Source organism: Enhydra lutris, unplaced genomic scaffold, assembly GCF_002288905.1.
Source record: "Enhydra lutris kenyoni isolate GAN:26980312 unplaced genomic scaffold, ASM228890v2 scaffoldscaffold3, whole genome shotgun sequence".
Taxonomy (NCBI): domain Eukaryota; kingdom Metazoa; phylum Chordata; class Mammalia; order Carnivora; family Mustelidae; genus Enhydra; species Enhydra lutris.
The window spans coordinates 40014362-40041406 of record NW_019154087.1 but is presented as its reverse complement, the minus strand read 5'-3'; the positions used below and the strand labels follow the sequence as shown (position 1 = coordinate 40041406).

The following is a 27045-nucleotide window of genomic DNA, read 5'->3' as shown; positions in this document are numbered from 1 at the left end:
GATGCTATTGTAAATGAGATTGTTTCCTTAATTTCTTTCTCAGATAGTTCATTGTCAGTGTATAGAAACACAACTGAATTTTGCATATTAGTTTTGTATCCCGCAACTTTACTGAATTTGCATATTAGTTCTAACAGCTTTTTGGTAGTGTTTAGAATCCTCTATATATAAGATTATGTCACCTGCCGAGACTATTTTACTTTTTCCTTTCTGATTTAGATGCCTTTAAACTTATTTTTTTTCTTGCCTAATTGGCTCTGGCTAGAACTTCTATTACTTCATTTAACAGAGGTGATAAAGTGGGCACCCTTGTTTTTATTTCTGATGAAGAGGAATAATTTTCAGCTATTCATCAGGGATTATGATGTTAGCTATGGCTTGTTTTATGTGGTCTTAATATGTTGAGGTACATTCCTTTTACTTAATTTTTGACAGCTTTTAATAATAAAAGAATATTTAGTGTTGTCAAATCCTTTTTCTCTATCTACTGAGATGGCCATATGATTTTTATCCTTCCTTTTATTAATGTGGTGCACGATACATCATATTGATTTGCGTATGTTGAACCATCTTTGCATTCCAGGGGTAAATCCCACTTGATTAATGTGTATGATCCTTTTAATATCCTGGTGAATTTGGTTTCCTAGTAATTTGTTGAAGATTTTTGTATCTCTATTCATCACAGATATTGGCCTGCAATTTCCTTTTCCTGTAGTAGCCTTATCTAGCTTTGGTATCAGGGTAATTTAGGCCCCATAAAATGAGGATAGAAGTATTCTTTTCTCTTCATGGGGCACCTGGGTGACTCAGTGGGTTAAGCCTCTGTCTTTGGCTCAGGTCATGATCCCAGGGTACTGAGATCGAGCCCCGCATCAGGCTCTCTGCTCAGCAGGGAGCCTGCTTCCTCCTCTCTCTCTCTGCCTGCCTCTCTGACTACTTGTGATCTCTGTCAAATAAATGAATAAAATCTTAAAAAAAAAAAAGGATTATTTTCTCTTCAATTTTTTTGGAAGAATCTGTGAAGGACTGGTGTTACTTCTTAAAATGTTTGGTAGAATTTATCCATGACATCACCCAGTCCTTGCAGTTTATTGAGAAGCTTTTAATTACTGCTTTAATGTCCTTACTTATTATTGATTTGTTCATATTTTCTATTTCTTCATGATTCAGTCTTGGGAGACTGTATGGTTTTAAAATTTATCCATTTCTTCTAAAATATCCAATTTGCTGGTTTATAATAGTTCATTGTAGTCTCTCATGATCCCTTGTATTTCTATGGAATCAGTTGTAATGTCTCCTCTTTCATTTACAGTTTTACCTATTTGAATTCTCTTTGTTCTTGGTTAGTATATGTAAAGGTTTGTCATTTTTATCTTTTCAAAAAACCAACTTTTAGTTTTGCTGATCTTTTCTACGTTCTTTCTAGTGTCTATTGAATTTATCTTTGCTCTAATCATTATTTTCTTCTCTCTGTTAACTTTGAGCTTAGTTTTCTTCTTTTTCTAATTCCTTGAGGTGTAAAGTTAGGTTAGTTATTTGAAGGCTTTCTTTTTTTCTATATAGGCACTTATCCCTATAAACTTCCCTTTAAGAAATGCTTTTGCCATACTCCATGAGTTTTGGTATGTTGTATTCCAACTTTCATTTGTCTCAAAATACTTTTGAGATTTTTTTTTTATTTCTTCTTTTGTCCACTGGTTTTTAGGATTGTGTTAATTTCCATATATTTGTGAATTTCCCCCTATTATTAATTCATAGTTTCATACAACTCTAGTGAGGACACCTAAGGTTTCAATACCCTTACGTTTGATAAAACTTGTTTTGTGGTCTAACATATGTTTTATCCTGGAGAATGTTCCATGTGCGTTCGAAAAGAATGTGTTTTCTTTTCTTTTTTTAATTAATTAATTAATTAATTTTTTAAAATAAACATATAATGTCTTTTTATCTCCAGGGGTACAGGTCTGTGAATCGTCAGGTTTACACACTTCACAGCACTCACCATAGCACATACCCTCCCCAATGTCTATAAACCCACCCCCCTCTCCCAACCCCCCTCCCCACAGCAACCCTCAGTTTGTTTTGTGAGATTAAGAGTCATTTATGGTTTGTCTCCCTCCCAATCCCATCTTGTTTCATTTATTCTTCTCCTACCCCCTTAACCCCCCCCATGTTGCATCTCCACTTCCTCATATCAGGGAGATCATATGATAGTTGTCTTTCTCTGATTGACTTATTTTGCTAAGCATGATACCCTCTAGTTCCATCCATGTCATCGCAAATGGCAAGATTTCATTTCTTTTGATAGCTGCATAGTATTCCATTGCGTATATATACCACATCTTCTTTATCCAAAGAATGTGTTTTCTGTGACCACTGAATGGAAGGTTCTGGAAAGTTCTATTAGGTCCATTTGATCTACAGTGTCTTTCAAGTTTGGTCTTCCTTTGATTTTTTGGTCTGGATGATTTATTCATTGTTAAAAGTGGAGTACTAAAATCTCCTATTTTTGTATTGTTGTTTATTTCTCCCTTTAGTTCTGTAAATATCTGCTTAAAAATTTAGGTGCTTAAAAAATTAGGTATATATGGATACATATATATTTATAATTACTATATCATCTTAGTGAATTAAAGTCTTTACCATCATATGGTGACCTTCTTTTTGTCTTGTAACAGATTCTGATTGAAAGTCTATTTTGTCTGATGTAAGTTTAGTCACCCCACTCTCTTTTATTCACTATTTACATAGAATATCTTTTCCCATCCTTTCATTTTCAGCCTTTGTGTCCTTAAAGTGAATGTCTTGTAGGTGACATATTGTAATTATATTTTTATCCATTCAGATATGTCTGCTAATTGAAAAATTTAATCCATTTACATTTAAAGTGATTATCGATAGGTAATGATGTATTATTGCCATTTTATTGTTTTCTGCTTTGTGGTTGTTTTATTTCCTTTTGCCTGCTGTCTTCCTTTGTGATTTGTTGATTTTTTGTAGTGGTGTACTTATATTTCTTTTTCATCTTTTGTGTAGCTACCAGAAGTTTTTTTCTTTGCAGTTATCGTGAGACTTACCTAAAATATCTAAATAGTTACAGCAGGCATTTTAAGCTGATAACTTTAATTGCATATAAAAACTTTACAATTTTACTTCTCCCTCTCTCCAACATTTTATGCTATTGATGTCACACTTTTTTTTTTTTTTTAAAGATTTATTTGATAGAGAGAGAGCAAGCAAGCACAAGTTGGGGCAGGGACAGAGAGAGAAGCAGACACTCTACTGAACAGGGAGCCTGATGTGGGGCTTGATCCCAGGACCCTGAGATCATAACCTGAGCTGAAGGCAGCTGTTTAAACAATTGAGCACCCAGGTTCTCCACACATTTTTAAAATATTTTATATCCATTAACAAATTACTATAGCTATGTTTTTATACTTTTGTCTTTTAAATTTTATACTAGAATTAAGTGATTTACATATTACCAATATAGTGTTAGAGTATTCTGAATTTGACTATATATTTATCTTTATTAGGGAGTTTTATACTTTCATATTTTTACTTAGCTTCCTTTTGTTTCAACTTGAATAACTCCCCCTTTGCATTTCTTGTAAGGCATATCTAGTTATAATGAATTCCCTAAGCTTTTGTTTGTCTGGGAATGTCTTTATCTCCTCTTCAATTTTGAAAGGTACGGCTTCAGAAAACATACACAGCTTTGCTGGGTATAGTATTCTTGATTGGCAGATTTTTTTCTTTCAAACTGAATATATCACCCTACTTCTTCCTGGCCTACATCAAGGTTTCTCTTGCAAAATCCACGCATAGACTTGTTGGGGTTTTCTTGTATGTAATGAGTTGTTTTTCTCTTGCTGCTTTAAAAACCTTCTGTAACTTTTAAAAAAACTTTTTTTTTTTTTTAAGAGAGTGATTATGGGTGGGGGAGGAACAGAGGGAGAGAGAGAATTCCAAGCAGGCTCCACACCCAGCACAGAACCCAATGCAGGGCTTGATCTCATTGATCATGACCTGAACCAAAATCAAGAGTTGGATACTTAACAGACCAAGTGACCTCAGTGCCCAACTCTGTCTTTAACTGTGATGACCTGTATAATCTTTCTGAGTTATCTTGATTGCAGTTCTTCACTTCATGCAGAATGATATCCATGTCCTTTCTAAGACTCAGGCAGTTTTCAGCCATTATTTCTTTAAATAAGTTTTCTTCCCCTTTTTGTCTCTCCACTCCTTCTGGGACTCTTAAGTTGAAATATATTCATTCACTCGATGGTATTCTATAGATGCCACATACTTTTATCATTCTTTTTCCTTCCTTTTTTGTTTTTGTTCCTGTAATTATTCTAAATAACCTATATTTATTTGCTGATTCTTTCCTCATGATCAAGTCTACTGTTCTCTGTTCAATTTTCAGTTCTGTTATAATATTCTTCAACTTCAGGATTTCTGTTGTTCTTTCTTGTGGTTAATTCTTTATTAAACTTGATTTTTTCGGTATTAATTTCCTGATTTCACTGTCTGTGTTATCTTGCATCTCTTTGAGCTTTTTAAAGATGATTATTTTGAAAAATTTTCAGAAAATTTGAAGATCTCTATTTGGGTTTGGTTACTGGAGCTTTATTAGTCTCCTTTTTGTGGTATCATGTTTGCTTAATTCTTTGTGAGCTGTGAAGCCTTGTGTTGGTATCTTGCATCTGAAAGAGAAAGCACCTCTTCTGGTCTTTACAGACTGGTTTTGGCACAAAAAAACTTTCTTCTTTTGGGTCCCTGGGCTGATGCTACTGCCTCTGGGATTTCAGTTGAGCAGGGGTGAGCCAGGTCATGTGGCTGCTGCTGCTGGGTCTGCGATAGGAGTTTGCAGTTGACAGGCCTGATCCCTGGGGTGATGGAACTGCCTTCAGAACCTTGGTCAGTAGGGCTGGCACTGAGACAAGGGTTGGCTTTTAGGTCTGCAAATAGTGGGCCTGTTACCAGGTGTGCAGATGAGTGTGGCTCCTGCCAGGTTCCTGGGAGAATTCCTGCCAGCTCCCTGGGAAGTTCCCTGGGTCAGCAAAACTGGACTGAATTACTGACAGGGGCTGGAACTGAAACATTGGGTTGCTTCAAGGTCAATAGTCAGGACTGAGTCTGCAGTCTTGCCTCCAGGGGTATGGATGGGTGTGTCTCCTACCAGGTTCCTAAGTGGTTAGGACTTCCTTTGGACAATGCCCAGTGGGGTTGGAGCTAGGTCACTAGGCCACTGAAGGATATGGCCAGACAACATTTCAACAGGCCTGCCTCTGGGCAGTGTGTCTCCCATCCAATCCCTGGGAGGGTAGGAGTACCCATAGACCACAGCTGAGAGGGGCTGGAGCCAGCACAGCTTCAGTATCCTAGGTCAGACTGAGGTTGGAGGATCTGCCTCTGGGACAGGGACAGATCTCTCTCTCACCGGGTCATTGGGAGGAAAGGATTATTTCTGGACTAAGGCTGAGAGGGGCTGGAGCCTAGTCATATGGTACTTCAGGGTCCACAGCTGAAACTGAGGTCACTGGACCTATATATGGGTGGGTGTGGCCCCTCCTTGGTCGCTTGGAAGATGGTGCTAGCAACAGCAGTAGAGCCAAATGTGGCTGGAGCCAGGTCTGCAGGTAGACTGGGCTGTTTTCTGGGTCTGTAGCTTACAAAACTACGGTTTGTGAGTCTACCACCTGGGTGCAGCCATGTCTTTTCAAAATGGACTTCTTCAGTCTTGGGCTCTACTGGGGTTTTGCAACCTTTTACTTAGATCCTGAAGCTCCCACAGAGACACTTTTGTCCATGGATAACTACCAACTTACTGTTGCTGTGGGGGGAAATGAGATGAGGGCTCCCTATTTTATCATTTTGTTCTATAATTTTTAAGGCAAATATCAAGACAAAATACGACACAGTGTCTAATTTTGAGGAGAATATAGGCATACCTTGTTTTTTAGAGCTTCACTTTATACACTTTGAAGATACTGCATTTTTTACAAATTGAAGATTTGTGGCAACCCTGCATTGAGTAAGTCTATTGGTGCCATTTTTCCAACAGTATTTGCTTACTTCATATCTCTGGGTCACATTTTGGTAATTTCACAATATTTCAAACTTTTTCATTATTATTATTATATTTGTTATGTGATCGGTGATGAGGATTCACTGAAAGCTCAGATAACGGTTAGCATTTTTTAGCAATAAAGTGCTAAATGTTAAAATTACATATATTGTTTTAAACATAATGCAATAGCATACCTAAGGGATTATAGTATAAATTTAAATGCATTGGGAAATAAAAAAATTTATTTGACTCACTTTACTGAGATATGTGCCTTATTATGGTCATCTGGACACCAAACCTGCAATGTATCTGAAATATGCCAGTGTCTGGAACTGAGATGGCCCCGGAAAGTGTGGGTTATGTGGTGGCTGTAGGTATGAGAAAAAGGCAAGCATAGAGCTGAGGGAGAAAAAACCGGAAAGACAAGTAGAGGACGGAGCAAGGAGTCTCTCATAGGCTGGGCACATGTGAGTCACTCAGTAGTTCTGAGCAGGAGTATGACCTTTTTAAAAATTCCTGGGTCTGCTGAGGTGCTAAGGAGTGGAGTAGTAATGAAGCAAAATAAAGACAGTAAGAGAGTAAAAAAGTATTTGGGAATTGGCTGGCTATGGGCAGATGATGGGAGAGGGAGCAAGGGAAGGGTCTGAGGTACAAGAGGGATTAAGCTGAACAGTCTGCTAGTTAGAATGATGTGTTAGTATGGCTCAGTGGAGAGTTCTGAATGGGAGAGACAGGCATAGAAGACACTGTATAGAGTTAGAAGTTGAAGATGGAGGAATAGGCCCAACTAATGTGGAGAATGAATCCAGCAGGTTGGTGAAATGCAGAAAAATGTAATTACGTAAGCACAAGGTGATGGAGGCCTAATTCAGAACTGAGCTCATGGGGGAAAAATGGAGAAAGGAATGTTGGAGATACTGAAAATGAAATGCTGATGAGATATGGTGATTGATTATAGAAAAGATTTTCAATCTAGTGTTTGAGAGAATGAAACCCACAGCAAGTGAAGAGGGAAAGAGGAGATGAGTTGTGTTTGGTATGGTAAGTTTATGGTAAAGGCTGAGGTAGAGGTAGCTGACAGGCACCAGAATCTGAGAACTGAGTTCAGGTCTGAGATACTGTGCTTGAAAACTACCATGCTGGGGTGCCTGGGTGGCTCAGTGGGTTAAAGCCTCTGCCTTCGGCTCAGGTCATGGTCCCAGGGTCCTGGGATCGAGCCCCGCATCAGGCTCTCTGCTCAGCGGGGAACCTGCTTCCTCCTCTCTCTCTGCCTGCCTCTCCGCCTATTTGTGATCTCTGTCTGTCCAATAAATAAATAAAAATCTTTAAAAAAAAAAAAAAAAAGAAAGGTACCATGCTGTGCCTAGATTCACTGTGGAAGGGACAGGAGACAGGGGATCAGGTGGCCAAAGAGGGAAACCTGAAGGTCACTGAATTTGGAGGTGGGAAGGAAAGGAAAAGAATATCACAGGGGGAAGCCACTCAAGAAATAGGAAATTTTCAAGGATATGTGAAGCACCACAATACATTCAGTATGATGAAGCTTGTTTTTTAAAAAGTGGAAAGTATGTAAAAATATATTCCCATGTAAATACATTGAAAGAAGTCTGGAAGAATACACAACCAAACCTATAATAGTCCTTACCCCAAGAAGAGAGAGGAAGGAGTTAGAATTATGGAGCAAGTGATTCAGTGGGAGCTTAAGCCTTATTGGTGAGGTTTTAAATTTTTCTAAGAAGAATGTATTCCCTACACAATTCAGAAGTACTGAAAACAGAATAAATGGACAAGAAAGCACTTTTAGAGTAGAACAACTCTCTCAGGCAGAAATATTCTCTCAAGAAAAGATTTGTCTTTAATATACATTTAAAAGTGACTTATTGTAGCCTACCTTACTTATCTATCAAGTTAAAAATAACTCGGCAACAAAGCTACTTTCTTTAGCTCTACCTGCTTCATCATATTATTTTAAATAAATAATTGGTAAAGTGGTAACTTTATTCTGGTTGCAGAAAATGAAAGCATTTTAATCACTCTTAATTGTTTCTCTCTTTATGCCAGAACCAGGGCAAAACTTTCATTGTAGATGTGTCTGTCTGTAGGACACCCACCATGGGTAAGGAGACCATGAACGTCTGTTGACATAGAAGCACAATGGGTAACTTTTCTGCTTCTGAAAATGGACCTATGACTTTTTTTGGTGAAACTCCCAAGATGGTGGAGCTTTTTTCCTTCTGCTTCTATGTCTCCCTGAAATACTGATCATTTCAATAACTTTTGATTACAGCAAATCACACCTTAGAATTCTTCCAGATTCCAACCATTTAAAGAGCTTTATCTCCATCTTCTTCTCCCTCCTTATGAATCAACATTCTGTTCAAGAGGACCTAATCTTTATTCCTGCCACCAGACTCTGTTATAGTCAGTGAAAAGTATGAAGGAACAAATTATTTTAAGATTAACAAACATAACTTTCTCTGTTGTAGCATTTACTTATAACAATAGTTGCATAATTTGCAATCAAGTGACATTCTTGTTAGATTATACTCATTTTTTGCTCCAGCAATTATTTGTTTTTCTGGTATTTGTATTTTTAAAACAGTGTTATTGAGATCCATATTTTTCAAGACTACGGTTCAGTGATTTTTAGTAACTTACATTTTTATCCCACCAAATAAGGTCCTTCAGGGCATTTACATTAATCTCTGTCCCTCCCTGTTCCCCTAGCCCCAGAACCGGACAATCACAATCAACCTGCTGTTTTTTAAAAAACTTGCCTTTTCTGGACTTTTGATATAAATTCTAATCATATAATACTTGGTTTCTTGAGTCTCCACTCTGACTTTAGAGAATGAACCTAGAGATTTTCCTTTTGCCTTTAAGAAAATTACACATTTAAAGAAATACCCTGCCTTTCAAAAAGACCATTACTGTACATACTATTTAACAACTAAAAACCTAAAAATATTAATTCTTTTCTCTATTAAAATTCTAAAATTAAAAAGATTCTGAAAGTAATATAGTGCTAGAAACACTCGAAAGGATCACTTAACTATTTTACATGTTGAAACAGATAGTAAGACAGCTATCCATGAAGCTTCAAATTCTTTTAACATCTCAAACATTACCTGTAATAGAACCTTTTTCTTTTAGAGCATGGATATGTAGTTTTCCCTTCCAGGAAATTTTTTAAGTGGCCTATTTCTTAACATACCAGTTAATGTTTACAGTTTTTCTTCCTCAGCATCTTTAAAAGGAGTAAGAGTATCAGGTACACCAAAAGCTGGAATGTTCCAGCCATGCTTAAGGGATGTACTTGCTCAATAACCTCATTTCTATGAGTGCTTCTAACCCACTGAACTTGTACACTGTACTTACTCTGTGGAGAAGGACAGGCATGGACTCCTTTGAAACTGGCATGCCAGATCAGAAATTATGCTTTTCAGTCTACTGTGAATTTTAGTAATACACACATCTTAATTATAAAAAAACTTTTTTTTTTTTTTTTTAAGAGAAGGAGAGAGAGGGTGCAGGGAGGGGCAGAGGGAGAGAGAGAATCCCAAGCAGGCTCTATGCCTAGCATAGAGCCTGACATGGGGCTTGATCTCACAATGCTGAGATCATGACCTGAGCCGAAATCAAGTCGGATGCTCAACCTAACGAGCCACCCAGGCATCCCTACAAAAAAGAATTCTTAACAGTATTTTAGTAACTGCTGCTGTGAGTTTTAGAAAGCTAATGCTTTCACTGAATTAAGTACTCTGTCTTTGGCTTAGAATTCAGTATAAAATAGAGCATTCCACTGAACTCTAACAAAATCAAGAGTTACTTATCCTTAAGCTTTTTTCACTGAATCACTCTAATTGTGAGAAATTCTATGAGGATTAGAAAAATGATTGTTGTTTATATGATTATATCCTCAATGCCATTTTTTGACAATTATAGAAATACAGAAAAAAATGATATTCATCTGAATAAATAATGTTCCAAGCTAGAAATTAGCCAATAAGCAGTAAGTGATATTGGGCTCTTCTCTTGACTCACAAAACATCACATTTTAAGTGTGTTATTCTCTTTGCTTTTATTTTTGCTGCCACTATCTGAAGATTAGAAAAACAATTCATATTTCTACTACATCTTTTTTTTTTTTTTAATTTATTTATTTGACAGAGAGAGAGACACAGAGAGAGAGGGAACACAAGCAGGGGGAGTGGGAGAAGGAGAAGCAGGCTTCCTGCCGAGCAAGGAGCCCAATGTGGGGCTCGATCCCAGGACTCTGGGATCATGACCCGAGCTGAAGGCAGACGCCTAACGACAGAGCCACCCAGGTACCCCGTATTTCTACTACATCTTAAGAAGAAATGAGACTCCCCAGAAGAATTGAAACAAAGAAGAAAAAGACCAAAGTGAGACAACCTGGGGCAAAAGTACTGAACAAGGCCTCAACTCTAAACATTCAAAGTTATCAAAGAACACTGTTGGCCAAAAACTGCTCCTCAAAAGCCTGAGAAAACAGCCTTAACCTGTTGTTTAAAAATTCACGGGACAATTCACCATTCTGGAAATCTCAGTACCAAAGGTTCTTTCTTGGTTTTTAACTGATAGGGTAACTCTGCTGAAAACCAAACCATGAGTATAAATGTGGCACACTGATTTTAAAGTGCAAAGAGAATATTTTTTTGTTTTGTAAAGTAAACCAAACTCATCAGATCATGGGTCAAACAAGAAGAGATTTTTGTTGAACTGTTTTTTTTTTTTTCTTTTTCAAAGAGCAACTAAAAAATAAAAGACAAAAACAAGAAAAAGCCCAGCTAAATGTTTCTCAACAATTCCGCAAAAAAAAAAGTTGGTAACCAAAATAAAGTTTGTATTAGGGGCACCTGGGTGGCTCAGACGGTTAAGCATCTGCCTTTAGCTCAGGTCATGATCCCAGGGTCCTGGCACTGAGCCCCACATTGGGCTCTCTACTTAGTGAGGAGCCTGCTTCTCCCTCTCACTCTCCCTCTGTGCTCTCTTTCTCTCAAATAAATAAATAAAATCTTAAAAAAAAAAACAAAACTTGTATTAGATAATGGGCTTATATTTAATACGCATTGCCAACATTTTTGTTTTAAGACTGATGCAACTAATGAACTGTTAAGGAAAAAAGTAGAAACACACACACTTCTAATTTATTTAAAATTTATGAACTAAACAGTAACTTGTTCTAGAAAGTAACTGCAAATGGAAACCACTTCATAAGTTTATTTTGAAATGAAAATTGGCCCAATATTCATTCTGTTACTTCAAGATATATAAAGGATTTAAAGTTTATTTTCAATTAAATTTATTTTAATTATTCTCCACCTATTTTGTGACAATTTTCTTCACAATCTATTAAGAGATATGTAAAAAGTAAACTCTCTGCATGGACACTATAGAACTTGGATGAGTTTCTACTGTGTGACGGTGAGCAGCAAGGTTTCTACCTAAATCTCTAAGGTTGCCAAGGGTGCAGGAGTCAGTCTTCAAGACCATCCTTTACGAGCTTAGGAAGTATATAAAAAATTCATAAACCTTAACACACATTTGTTTCAACTGGAGATACGCTGACCGGCGGAACAAAGAGTTGCCAGAGCAACGTTAGCTGTGCCTTCTCTCCATAGTCTCACTGCTTGATTTGTACCTCAGAAATACAAATTCATTCTCCACACAGGAAGCTCTTTTCTTGTTACCTTCAGGAGCAAGAAACTTTTTTTTTTTCCCTTTCATTTTCTGACTGGATGAATAAAAATGATGATATAAACTACGAAAATTTGAATTTTTCTTTTCATTTCTTCGCATGTGGCATTCCTCGCGTAATTCTCTGCCAAGTAATTTGGGAAGATAACATCTCCACTAGTGCTTCTCACCCAGACACGTGGCCTTGATATTTAAACTAGAGAAGAAAACTTTGAAAAGGGCCAATGTTTCTGTGTCCCTTCTTCTTTTCGGAACTTTCACACTGCCTAAGGCCAGTTCCTCCATGAGTGACACCCTTACCCCTCAGCGGTGAGAGCTGCGCACTACACACGCTACCCTCCCCTCCCTGCTCCAACACAGCTGCCCACCAGGTGCACAGCCTGCTTTCCTGGGTGGGGGTGGGGGTTACCCCCTGGCTTCCAAATTCCCTCTGGACACCTTGTTCCATGACCTCCCAGCTTATAAATCAGCCTCTTTTCCTCCATGGACTCTGTGTGTTACACACACAATCTGCCTACATTCCATTTCAGTCATTATTATAATACCCCAATTGGAGTCAAACACACAAAAAAACAACCCCAACCCCTTCTGGTCCAAGTCCACTCCTGGAAGCAACAGCCTGTTCTCTGCCCTCCCTCAAAGCACACACTTGTCCATCCGGCCTATCTCAGAGGCTGGCAGGTGGTAGTGGATTGGGTGTGTGGTCTTCTCACTCATTTCCCCCCAGCACCCCAACCTCTCCTTCTGCGCTCGTGCCACACCAGCTTTTGTAAATCCAAGTCTGCTTAGATCTTTTGCTGCCTTATATCCCTGCAATCACATTCTGTCATTTTCTAGAGAAAAATCCAAATTCTTGCATACGGGGAATAGTTTTTCATGATCTTATCTATTCAGCTCAGTACCTTAGCCCACCTCTAGCCTTGCCTACATCCTAAACTCCAGGTGTCCAGAATCTGCAGCTGCACCTGGGGTTCTCCTTCTGGCCGTCCTCCCCACCTTGCACGCCCTAGCACATGCCTTTTGTGCTCTTCCAGGAGCACCCTTATCCCGAGTCCCCCGCCCAGTAGATTTCTACTTTTCCTACTACTGCCAGTTCACAAGTCGTCCTCTTTCTGAAACCTCCTGACCCTCTTCTCCCAATGTGGTCTGTGCTCTTCCTCTCGCCTCACATGGCACCCTATGTCCTGTATTAGCAGCTCTTTAAAAACACCAGAATCTTATGACTTTATCACTGGCCCATTTCCCACTGCTTGGACAGTGATGGGCACCTAGTGTATGTGTGCTTACTAATCATACCAATTTTTATTCACTTTTCCTCTGCCTTCCCAAGTGCAGGACTTAAGTCTCTCATTGTCTGAACTGCCAGCACCGGGCAAGGAAACGCCACACAACTAGATCTCTGTAGATTAATGACTATTGAAGGAACCAATACTATAACTTCCTCCAAACTCTCCCTGTCCCACTGATCCTGCAGGTGATGAAAGATTACTTTTCCTAATAAACCGAATTACCATGATTCCTATCATCTATCCCACCTACCTGAAACTTTTACTGGCTTCCTCTTACCTGTAGGATGAAGCCCAGTTCCCTTGCTCACTGCCTTTTTTTTTTTTTTTTTAAGATTTTATTTATTTATTTGAGAGAGAGAGCTTGAGCACCTGAGCATGGGACTGGGAGGAGGAGAAGCAGACGCCCCGCTGAGCAGGGAGCCTGATACAGAGCTCCATCTGATCCTGGGACTCTGGGATCATGACCTGAGCTGAAGGCGACACTTAACCAACTGGGCAACCCAAGCGCCCCCCTTTGATTGGTTCTTTTGCATAGAAATACACTTTTCCTTGACCCTCACACACTTTCTCCTCCTATTTCACATCTCAACTTAGGCTTTCCCTGCCTACTCAAACTGTCTCTGCGTGAGTCTGCCACATTCACCTAATTAGTTTCTTAATATGCCCACTTATTAGGGCTGAAATGATCTTCACAGGCTTTTTTATTTTTCCTAAGTGTTTCCTATTGCCCCACCCCCCAACACAGGACCCTGGTTGGCTTTGTTCAATGCTGCATCCCCTGTCCTAGAGCAGTTCCTGGAACCAGAGGTTAGGTGTTGAGCAATTTTTCAGTGAAGGAAAGATTAAATGCGAAAATACTTCATATTGGCATTCAAGGTCATCACTGACTTGGCCCCACACTATTTTCCCAGCCTTATCTCCAACCAATTTTCCATATGACATCTGTTTGTTATTTCCCAAATACTTCTCTTACACTTCCTGATGGGGCCTTCTTTTTCTTCTTATTTAAGTTCTCTTCATCTTTTATAGAAATTCCCTCTTTCATAATGCAATCTAAAGCGGTAAGCTCTTTAGCTGTATTATTTGTATAATGTTGTAAATACCTTTCAATTTTCTCTGTCTTGTAATGGATTTTTTTGGAATGGAAATAAGTTTTTGGATTTTTTTTGGAATGGAAATATGTTTTAAGTTATAACAAAAGATTAAAAATTCTTAGAAGGAAAAATTATCTATGCTAGGAGTTAATAAGATTCAGATCCTATCTCATCTCTTTTAAGAAAACTGCATGCCTTCTTCAAGTATACAAAGAGGTTTGCTTTCAGGTATAATTTGCAACATAATAGCTAAAAGGCTATATGCAAAATTTGTTAGTGACTGTTGGTCCTAGTAACAACTCAGATGTTCATTTTAATTGCAAATAAAATTGGCCACTGAACATATTATGAAAAAGCAACCCAAAAGTAACTCATCCAGTTTTTAACCCTGAACCTAGTATAGTCCAATTGACTAAATAATTTGTCTTAAAATACAAACAAAAAAAATATAATAAACCACAAACATTTCTAGTGGTAAGAACTATTAGGCAAAAACATGTGGGCCTAAACATCAGAGCAGACAATACAACATATAACATGTAAATAAAAGAAACACGCCAACCTGGATACCAGCTTTGCAACATTAGCATCCTCTGCTGAATTCATGTCATCCCAGCAGGGTTTTCTATGACTTAGCCGGAGGCTGACCTGAGGGACGCCATCACAGAGCTCTGGTTGTGGAACTCTGTGAGCCTGAAGAGCTCCCTCACTCCTGGATTTGGGGATCTAGAAAATAAAATTTAAAAGAGAGAAAGACAGATTTAAAAAATCTTTCAAATTAAGTTATTGAAGATAATTTACTCTAATTAGTAACCTAATGTATTAATAATATTCCAGAAAAATATCAACCTAGGTATAGAATTTAAAATACTTAGAAGAACTGTCATATGGCAAAAGGCACAGGGAAGGGGAGTAACCAATACTTTCAAGGGGAATGTTCAAACCATACACAGCCCATGTCCCTCTCCTGGATTCTGATACAAATCTTCCCCAGGATCACCCCCCCCCCCCCCCCTTAGAATAACCATTCTGTGTAATGAGAGATTATGAGAGTATATCTGACTAGCATCCTGGAGTGAAGGAAAGAAAAAATAGAAAAAGGCAGGGGAAAAAAGGGGCTGAGAAACACTGAAATGAAGGATGCCATAGTCAGAAAGGCATCCAGAAATATTTACTACCAACAAGCAAAATATATATCAGTTTGCTAATAGTTCCTGTTGTAATCTTCTTTTATAGGGCAAAGTATGGTGTAATACATTTTTAACTAAGGAAATAACTAGGAAAAAACTCACCTTTTTAGTTCTCTTATATCTCTGGAAGCATGGGTTGCACAGTACCAAACAAACACTGGTATACTGACTTCTTTTATCAGAAGTTTTGTCCTCCCTCCAACCCCAGAAATACCCTCATGCTTTTATATTAGATCAGAAGGAATGTGAATACAACCTATGTCTTTCTCCTAAAATTGTGTAAAAATCACGTGAGTGTTTCAGGAAAGATTCAAACCCTTGGATCAGTTGTATTTGTTATACTGGACGCTTTTTCTCATGTCAAAGCTTTCTTTTTAAATTTTTTATTTATTTATTTATTTTATTATTTATTTATAATATTTATTTTTTTATGTCAAAGCTTTCTTATGCTTGTTCTTCAACTGGATGGAATGTCATCTGTTCATCACAGGCTACTCACCAACTGCCCAAGACCAAACCAAATGTTAACTTCTTTCGAGGTTGAGATAAGAATCCACTGTCCACAGAGCTTTTCTAATTAACCTCAGGTCTTAATGACCTTTCCGAACTTTGAATTCCTGTAATACACCACCGCAGAATCTATGCTTGATTTCATGTCATCTGATACCTTCATCTTAGTTGTTTTATATTTCTAGGTTATATGTCCTCAACCAGAGGCCTGGAGACAGAGATTATAGTGTCATGTTCTTTCTCTTTCTCTCCTCTCCCTGTCCTTCTCTACTTCTTAAGGATATCATCATTATTATTTTTTTGCACTTGAATTTTTCAACATTATTTACTAATTTCTTTTTTGTTGTTGTTGTTGTTTTTTAAAATTATTTATTTTTTAAAATTCCTTTCCAGTGTTCCAGAATTCATTGTTTATGCACCGCATCCAGTGCTCCCTGTAATACATGCCCACCACCAGGTTGGGTGAGCCTGGATATCATTATTGTTAATGTTTGAGCCATCAAGTCTAGCAAAGTTCTGAACCATTAATATTTATTGTCAGACAACACAGTTTTCCACTACAAGATATTCCCAAGATAGCGACTGACCAAGAAACTAGGATAACAGGCAATTTAAAAAAGTAATATAGGGAAAATTATAAGCATAGATATTCAATAAACTCATATTCATAATCCTCACATGAGGATTACCTAAAAATAACTTTGAAAATAATTTAGCAAATAGTTACATTTAGTACAGAGCAAAGTAAACACTCAGTAAAAACTAGCTTTTATTAACATTGTTGTTATATGAAATTTGCCCAAATCTGATGATTACTAATGAACGATTCCATTGCATTTCTCTGTAGAACTTTTATAAGTTCATGAAAATCAAGGGTAGCAAGGCAAAATTTTTTTTAAAAATATGAACTACAGAGTTCATTGAGATATTTGCCAAGATTATTTATGAAAGAAATATTAGGGCACCTGGGTGGCTCAGTCAGTTGAGCATCCAACTCTTGATTTTGGCTGAGGTCATGATCTCAGGGTCTGGGATTAAGCCCTGCACTGGGCTCCACGCTCAGCAGGGAGTCTGCTGGAGAGTCTCTCTCTCCATCTGCCCCTCCCCCGACTTGTGTTCACTCTTTCTGTCTCTTGAATAAATCTTTTTTAAAAAAGAAATATTTAGATAAACAGCAAGAGAACATCTGAAAAGTACAAATATATACTGTTATGTATTTCATAAAGGGACTCTTTTTGCATGTGATTATTTTTCATAAGAGTAGACAGGAAAAATAAACACACCAAAAAAGCAGTGAGATTTCAAACTAATTAGCTAAAAAAATCTCATACCCAGACTTAATTCTCTCTTAATATTAAAACAAATACAAGAGCAGTTGTTTGGCAACATTTCATGGTGTTAAAATAAGGACACAGCATCTTAGGTGCAGTGATAATTTGGGGGTTCTAAATTCAATTCAGTAGTTTATGCAAAGGATAAATATATATATTTTTTCAGATTTTAATTATTTATTTGACAGAGAAAGAGAGAAAGCCAGAGAGGGAACACAAGCAGGGGGAGTGGGTGAGGGAGAAGCAGGCTTCCTGCCAAGCAGGGAGCCTGATGTGGGTCTCGATTCCAGGACCCTGGGATCATGACCTGAGTCGAAGGCAGACACTGAACTGACTGAGCTTCCCATGTGCCCCACAAAGGAGAAATATTCTAAGGTAAAAGGTAATATGTGGCTGATTCCATTTTTGTCAGCTTATATTAAAGGAGACTACATAATGCAAATCACTTAAAATTCAGATACCAGAAACTACAACAGCTACGTACACAGAAAGTATATTTTTGTGATGATTTAATCTCTATAGAAATAAACAGGACTGTCATTAACCATAAACTTCAAAATATAAACTAATTATTAATAATATATACCAAAGAAGTACAAAGGACTAAATTGTGCACAGAACATGAAAATACCACATGAAGTTTATGAGAGAACAAAATTGTTAGAAAAGAGTAGTGCAGTAACTCTAGACTACTAGCACTATAGAGTATGTATATGTGTATATATATATTTTTTTCTTTTTTTTTTAAAGGAATGAATGTTTTTAAAGGGGATTAATGATATAGTCTTGAAGATTCACCTTGAAGGGTATACATTTTCATTACATAAATTACTGTAGGAAAACTAGAGTGATGAAATTTTAAAACCTGCTACCTTATTGATGTTATAAATTTTAGTACAAATGTATGAACTTTGAGAAAAGGAAGGAGGTCACTTTCTTTGCCTTAGCTGGAATTGAGCTTTTTAGAAACACATGATTTGAGCCTTGGCCTTATTGGGTAGGTAGAAGAGATAGTTTTATTTTTATGCTCTGAGTATCCATCTCAGATTGTGTCAACTTCAGCGGTTGACTTTGAGATGATACTCAGTACTCCTTTCATCATAACTCTCTGAGGAGGAGTAGGACCTCAGTCATCCAAGACCAAGGATACAAGGAGACATGCTATTACAGTTGTAGTTTAAAGCAGTGGTCCTTACTAGGAGCCAGTTTCTGGAGACATTTCTGGTTGTCATGCTGGGGGTGAGGGTGTATGCTACTGGAATCTAATAGGTAGAGGCCAGGATTGTGACTAACCCTCTTTAAATGCACAGGACAGCCTGCCATGAAAAAGAGTTATCTGGCCCAAAATGTTAGCAAAGCTGGACCTGAGAAACCCTGCTTCAGGAAATGTAAGAAGAAACCTGACTGATGGAATTCCTCTCTTTATACACTTTTCTTCTGGTTCCACCTTCCCATTTTTGCCATTGGCATGTTAAGAGGTAATGGGCCCAGATCAGCTATAGGTTTAGTGGAAATGGGCCAAGGAGGTCACCTAGATCTGCTCTTTCTAATTAAGGGCTGTTCCTGATTCCATGAGGTTCAGCCAAACTCTGTGGGGCAGGGACTCCAAATAGCACTAAAAGTCTTACTCTGATAAATGGAGCTGATGTGCTTGGAGAGACCCACCTGTAGCCTCCCTCATGACATGTGGCTTCAGTAAGCAAATGGCCAACAATCTGAGATGCTGACTGAGGTGCCAGCTTTCTCTTTCCACTGGAGATACGCATTTTTCACACCACACTTTGCTGCTCTATTTTAGTGATTTCTTCATGATAACTTTTGTTCTTTTTCCTTTTTTTAAAGATTTTATTTATTTATTTGACAGAGAGAGACACAGTGAGAGAGGGAACACAAGCGGGGGGTTGGGGGCAGAGGGAGAGGGAGAGACAGGCTTTCTGCTGAGCAGGGAGTGATCCCAAGACCCTGGAATCATGACCTGAGCTGAAGGCAGGCGCTTAATGACTGAGCCACTCAGGCACCCTAATAACTTTTGTTCTTGAAGGTGAAAACTATAACCCGCCCCCCCCCTCCCCCCCCCCCCCAACCACCTATGGAAGACATTTTGCCCAGAAGAATCTGCCACTGAGTTAAGGATCTAGGCACATGCTGTGTGATCTGTGCGTACCACTGAAATTCTAAGAATTCCAGGGATTGTAAAAAGAGCACATTCCATGCATGTATTTGCAGGCACGGAACAGACTAACACAAGGAATCTGAGCTGCTCTGGAGTTTGAGATGCCATGGGAATAGAAACATAAGAGTAACTTTTGACAATGTAAAATTAGGAAATATTCTCTTAGGTTTTGCTGCTGTTACTGTTATAAAGATTTAGTGAACATTTCTCTGTGTTAGGCATGGTTCCAAGACTTGATTTACGTCAGTTAGTCCATTTAATTGTCACAGCAACCCAAAGAGGCAGAGACTATTATTATTACCATCTAACTAATGAGGAAATGGAAGCGTCAAGAATGTGAGTTATTTGTCCCATTGAGTGAGTGGCAGCGCTATAAACCCAGAGGATCAGACCTCAGTACTTGCGCTTACCACTACTTTTTATATTTGGTTACATGTGAAACATTAGAATTGCAAGAAGAAAAGAAACTTTGGGATGAAAGTCACGTTGCATCCTGTATTGCAAACCATTTTTTTCCCCTCCTTCTTCTTCTTTCTTTTTTTTTTTTTTTTTTGGCATTAGTAGTTAAAACTCTTTTTAAATTGAACCCTCTGGCATTTACTGAACCATTCTAGCAGTATAATCATAGGGGAAAAAATCAGATAGGAGGATAAAACTATATGAAAAATGTATTCATCATATTTTTTATGATAGGCCAAAAAATGTAAGCATTTTAGTCAAGTTACTATCATAGGTAATTATGGCACATCTATATGATGAAGGATCATTTAATCATTAAAATGTCTCTAAAGTTTGTAATGAGACTGAAATAATTGTGTTATAATATATAGTGTGAGCCTATTTAGCAAATAAAAACGCATAGTTACATGCCTCCAATAAAACTTAGGTCATCTCCATACTTAAAACATACATGAAAAAATTTCAAAGGCCAAAAAACAAATTCTGCCACAGTCAACACTACAGATGTTTTAATAGGGTCTCATCTTTAAAAATTGAACAAGAAATCCAGCCACGGAAAAATACGTCTGTGAAACAAGGCTCTGATTTACCCTGATACACTGACGCGACTAACATTAAAAAATAATGTGCCTCAACTTAATATTTGTCCATATGAATCTGTCAGTGTGAGGGCACAATAGTAAGTCCTAAGTATGGGCCCTCTAAGCCCCAGGCAAGTGCAGGGTAGGAGTTGTCTGCTCTGCAGGACTGAAACAGAGGGATAGCAGGTGAATCAGAAGGAGGAGGAGCTCAACTGACTGGCCAAGGACCTGCCCCTTGTCAAGCACAAAAAACTATTTTTTGGTCTTAAGAGTCATCCTAAGTACTGGTCAATTGCTAAACTTGCATTTCAAAATGACAAAAACTGGGGGTGCCTGGGTGGCTCAGTGGGTTAAGCCGCTGCCTTCGGCTCAGGTCATGATCTCAGAGTCCTGGGATCGAGCCCCACATCGGGCTCTCTGCTCAGCGGGGAGCCTGCTTCCTCCTCTCTCTCTGCCTGCCTCTCTGCCTGCTTGTGATCTGTCAAATAAATAAATAAAATCTTAAAAACAAAAAACAAAAAACAAAAAAAACCCAAAATGACAAAAACTGTAAGTCTGTTCTTTTCATCATCAGGTACTTTGCTTTGAGAGGTGTTTGGAACCAGGCAGAAAATCACAATCAAGGCTCAAATGATGAAGGAAACTGTGATAGAAGGAATCCGGAAAGTTCATTTTTAACATTTAGACTTCCTAAAGAAAGGTTATTCGACTTCCTCATTTCTTTGATCACTTTCCTCCTCCACTTGTCATTTGTTTGGAGAGAGCAAAGCCTCTTGCCTTCCTTCATGGTCACTGAACTCACAAGCTTCTTAACAAGAAATGGTGACATAACAGAGTATGAGAAAAGAGATGTTCAGCTCCAATTTTTTTTTTTAAAGACCTTTTTGTTTAAAGAAACTTGAAAAAAATCCTCTGAGAAAAGCCTTTGTTTTTAATAAAAATGTCCAAGTTGGCTTTTTAATGGTGAGGTTTATTTACTAAATGGTTGCAATTCTCCTGATAATTTGATTAATCTATTATGTGTCGGCTACAGTGCTAACTGATGTTCCAGGCTGTTTTCTCAGAAAGTTATTAATATGCTTTAGGGAATTTTGGGGGTTTAGTTTCTTGTACATAACCTTTCCCTCTTTTTTTTTTTTTTTTTGTGAAAAAATGGGTCAGTGTTAAAGTTATAACTAATTAAAATATCTTGATCTAAGCTCTAGAGTGAGTCTGTACTGTAGAATAAAATCAGTTTAACTTTGTGAGCAAAACTGTGTAAAAAGAAACTGTACAATTTTTTAAAAAGTGTGCTGTGAAATAGATGAGATCAATTACAGGTCTGCAGTACAGCCCAAGCAAGAGCCCTTAGCACCTGGTTTTCCCCAACTGCTCCCTCCTCACCTCCTCTGCAGAAGTAAGTGCCATCACAGCAGAGACTTCTGTCTGTTTTGTTAATTGCTGGAGCCCTCACTCTTAGAACAGTGCTTGGCAAATAGCTGGCAACCACTAAATATCTGTGCAATCAATGAACAAATGAATGACCAAACTCAATGATTTCATCTACCTTCCTCCCAGAAACATGGAAATGTTGACAGATTATCAGGTGATACCATAAAGCCCATTAATTCCCCTCTGTAAGCAATACGTTTGTTTTAGCAGTTTCATTTATGTTCACTTTCAAAACTTGTAAGTTAATTTTAAAAGTAGCATTGGTATGGAAATCGGAAGAACAGGCAAGAAGCTTTTACTTGGACTACACGGCCCCATAGTAGAGCCATGTGTCCTAGGACATGGGCTCAAGGCAGCCTCACCTTAAAGAAGACACTCCCAGAGACACATGGCAGTAAGCTGAGATCTCCTCACATCCACACAGGCCAACTATGTTTTACAAAGTTACTCATTCACATCCTTGACTTCAGGTCTTTTATCAGGAAAAAATTCAGGCAGAAAGTAACTGCACAGAAGACTTTCATAAATTTTCCTTCTATTAGCGATATAAAAATTTGCTTAAAATTTTTTGTCATTTATTCTTAATGATCAAAACCAATGATCAATCAATGAGAACATTTATTATCCCATCCTAAATGCAATCTTTTGGCTTCACGTTCTTGCTAACTTAGAGGACAGGATCACGCAGAGTGATGGGACCTTAAAACAGGATATTCTGGAAGCTTATTCCAAAGGGAGATTATGGACACTAGAAGGAATGCCATGTAGGAGTGGTTCTTATACCCAGGAGTGCACATCGGAATGTCCTCTGGAGATTTTAAAAAGTACACCTACCTAAATTCATCCTGCCACCCCACTTCTTGTCTCAAGGAATATCTCTGAGATGGATGCTGGGCAGGTGTATTAAAAACCACCACAACAAAACACCTTAGAACAATATGTGCTGCTGATGTGAAGTTTGTAAACTTGCCAAGAAGTAAATAGGGTTTTGAAAATAAACGTTAAGGCAAAAAAAGATGAACTTAAATGAACATTAACTGAATTGTTTGATTATAGCTGGTCATATTAAGTTTCATGTTTATATATGAAAAATTAGATGGAAAATTAAGAAATTAGATGTTTATTTTAGTACCACTCAGTTTTGGGGATGCCTGGGTGGCTCAGTCAGTTAAGCATCTGCCTTCGGCTTAGGTTATGATCCCAGGGTTCTGGGATCGAGCCCCATATTGGGCTCCCTGCTCAGTGGGGAGCCTGCTCCTCCCTCTCTCTCTGCCCCTTCCCCCAGCTTATGCTGTCTTGCTTTCTGACAAATAAATAAAATCTTTAAAAAAAAAAAAGAACTACTCAGTTTTTGAGCTGAAGAGAGGTCTACTCCAATTCCTTTATTACAAAAATGAAGTCCAGGGGCTCAGAGAACTAAAATGAGCTGCCCAAGATTGTACAGATAGCGGGAAAGTCGGCTCTTAAAACCTTTCTCTTGGCTGAAGTGACAGTGAAAAGTAAAGTAATAATGTATCAAATCCAGGGCAAACGGAATGATTAGTGGTAGTTTAAGGAGGCCACATGTCTGCTGTGGCCCAGAAGGTAAGGAGACGGCAACACCTCGGGCTAGGAGCACACTGCAACGGGGTGTGGAGTTGGAAGCTACCTCATAAAGTCTTGTTACCATCCCCAGCCTGATGTGAAGGTTTTGTTTATTTCAGAAAAATACATTTCTATCTTGTTTAAGTCAATGTTGTTTGGGGTTTATTTATATGCAAAGAAACCTAATCCAAACTGATGCAACATTTTGCTCAAATACTACTTTATCAGTAAAGCCTTCTTTGACATTATGTAATAAAGAGCAGAATTCTCCCTTATGCTCTACTCCCCATTTCCTTGATTTTGCTTTCTTTATCTCCACTCCACATAATGCCATCTGACATACTGTGTATTTATTTAAGTTTATTTGTTGTCTTTTTCCCCTAACCAGACATAAGTTCTATGAGGGCAGGAACCCTCATGGTTTTGTGTTACAAACATGGTGGGATGGAGGGATGCCAAGGGGAGGGCCAAGGAAGGGCACGGCCCACCTTAAAGGAAAACCCAACTGCTTAACTTTTATTGGGTCAAAATTTAGTCCCCCGGTGACACATTGCTGCCTGGGAAGTTAGGGAAAGTAGTTTTTTATCACTGTACCCAGCCAAGGAAGGGAGGGAGAATAGCTCTTGGGAGGCCAGTAGCAGTCTTCACCACAGACCTAAAAAAAAATAAAGAAGTATCTGAAAAGGATGTCTGGGGAGGAGCATTCCAGATAGAGAAAAGAGCAGAGCAAAGTCCCGAGATGAAACATGATTCTCAAGTCTGAAGAACAGCTAGGAGGTCGCTGGGGCTGGAGCTGAACGAGTATGAACATTGGCAAGAGATGAAGCCCGTGATGTGACAGAGGGCCCAGACCATGTATACTTGTAGGCATTTTAAACACTTTTGTTTTTACCCAGAGCAAACAGAAAATTTTTGGAAGATGCTGAACATAAAAGTTAACACATCTGACTTTCATTTTAAAAGGGTCTTTACTGCTGCATGGAGAAAAGACTGTGGAAGGGGCAGAGTGGTGCAAGCAGACCAACTAGGAAGTCATGGAGACGCTTGTGGCTTTAATCCAGGAAGTGGGGAGAGGACTTTAGATTCTGGATATATCCTGAATGTGGAGGCAACAGGATTAGCTGATGCACTGGACATGGGGCAGGCAGGAGTCAAGGATGATGTCAAAGTTTTTGGTCTGAACACTGAAAGGAAGAAACTGTCATCATGGAGTTAGAAAAGATAGCAGGAGGTACAGATTTTGTGGGTAAATCAGGAATATATAGCTTTAAACACGCTTAAAACTTTAAACTAATAACTTTGTGCATGCATAGTTTGAGATGCGCATAACATAGAGAGGTGGAAATGTCATATAGGGAGTTGAATATCGTGGCTGGAGATGAGAAGCTTCAACTAAAAATATAAGTTTGGGAGTCATCTATCAGTCATTGGTATTTAAAAACGAAGTAATTAGAAGAGGTCAACTAAGGAGTGAATCTAAATAGAGATGGGAAGAGATCAGACTACAAACTGATTTCCCAATTATGCCGAGGTCAGAGAGAGAAGACCCAGAGAGACTGAGGAGTGGACAGTGAGGTAAGAAGGAAAAACTAAGAGAATGTCCTAAAAGGCAAGGGCAAAGACTTTCAGCAAGGAAGGGATAAATACAGTTGCCATGTAACCCAGCAATTCTAAAACATGCATCTACATAAAGACTTGTACATGAATGTTCACAGCAGCATTGTTTGTTATCATCAAAAAGTGGAAACAATCCATACATCCATCAACTGATGTACGGATAAGCAAAACGTGTCTGTCTGTAAAATGGAATACTATTCAGTTATAAAAAGGAATGAAGTACTGATGCATGCTATAACATAGATGAATCTCAAAAATATTATGCTAGGTAAAAGAAAGCAGACATAAAAGGATACATTATTCCATTCACATGAGATGTTGAGAATGCACAAATTTACAGGACAGAAGAGCTCAGTGGCTGCCAGGAATGAGCAATGGGAAGTGACTGCAGACGGGTACAGGGTTTGTGTTTGGGAGCGATGAAATGTCCTGGAATTAAATGGTGTAGACAGTTGCACAACTCTGTAAATAGAGTAAAAATTACTAAACTCTAATTTTAAAGGTTAATTTTATGGTATATAAATTATATCTTAGTAACACTGTTATTTAAAAAAGGAAGCCATGATCAATGCTTCAAATGCTCCTAACAGGGTGAAGAGGATAAAAATTGAGAACTGATCCCTGAATCTGGCCATGTGGTGTCACCTGACAAGAGCTGCTTCATTCCATAGTGGGATTGATTAGAGGTCCAGGAAAAAATAGAGAAGAGGAAGTGAAAACAGCAAGCTTATATAGTTTCTTTCAAGGAGTTTTGTTGGAAGGAAATGGGTGATTGCTAAAGGCAGCTGTGGAGAGTCAAGGGAGAGGGTTTCTTTTTTTTTTTAAATAAGAGAAGAAATATTACAGCATATTTCTATGCTAATGGGAATGGTTCAGTAGACAGATGAAAAACTGATGACACAGCAGAGGGAGGAGAAGAATCAGGGAGCAGAGTGCTGGGAAGGGTGTGAAGGTATGGGCTCTGGTTCACAGTGGAGGGCTGATCTTGGACAGGAGCAAGCTTGGCACACTATTGTAACTAGAAGAAAGGAGAGAACATGGCATGGGGGCAGGTACAGAGTGGATATGAAGGTGGGAACAGGTGGATATTCTCTCTTCATTTTCTCTGTGAAATAGAAAGTAAGGTCATTATCTGAGAGTGAAGGGTGAAAAGGGGAATGCTAGAGGTTAAAGACCAAGGAGGAAGTAGAAAACAGTTGTCTAAAAGAGAGGAAGAGTGGAAGACTGGAGAGTGTGGCAGTACTGCCAGCAATGAGGGCTGACCTGAAGTTGGTACTCATGTACTTAAAGTGAGACCTCAAACCTAAAGCTAGTAGAGGAAAGAAAATGACAAAGATGAAGGTGGAAATAAATGAAACAGACTAAAAAATAATAGAAAAGATCAATGAAACTAAGAGCTAGTTTTTGAAAAGATAAACAAAATAGACAACTTTTTATTTATTTATTTTTTAAGATTTTATTTATTTGACAGAGAAAGAGAGAGGGAAAAGAGAGAGAGAGCAAGAGAGGGAATACAAGCAGGGGGAGTGGGAGAAGGAGAAGCAGGCTTCCTGCTGGGCAGGGAGCATGATGTGGGGGTCGATCCCAGGATGCCAGGATCATGACCTGAGCTGAAGGCAAATGCTTAATGACTGAGTCACCCAGGTGCGCCGACAACTTTGTATTTCCCCTATAAACCTATGGGATAAATAAATCATAGTTATTTGCATTGGTAAGGTTTGTAAACCAACAATAAGGATAAAATATAAACTAGAATATTTGGAAAAAATAGGATTACTATACATATGAATTCTGCCTGCATGATTTGAATAATAAAGATGGTTAATAAATAGTAAAACACACACACACACACACACACACACACACACCCCAGACAACTTTTAGCTAAACTCACAAAGGAAAAAAAGAGGACTCAAGATTAGAAATGAGAAGACATATTACAACTGAAATACAAAGGATCATAAGAGTCTACAAAGAACAATTACCTGC

At 38.4% G+C, this 27045-nt stretch overlaps 1 protein-coding gene across 3 annotated transcripts in view; it reads right to left on the bottom strand.

The window, feature by feature from the left end:
* LOC111156558 (family with sequence similarity 13 member A) overlaps positions 1 to 27045 on the bottom strand; it is a 335168-nt gene that overhangs the window by 116939 nt on the left and 191184 nt on the right. For all 3 annotated transcript variants that reach the window (XM_022517539.1, XM_022517545.1, XM_022517554.1), the window contains one exon: positions 14743 to 14906. In XM_022517539.1, coding sequence (XP_022373247.1) covers positions 14743 to 14906 — 164 coding nt within the window. The remainder of the gene's footprint in view (positions 1 to 14742; positions 14907 to 27045) is intronic.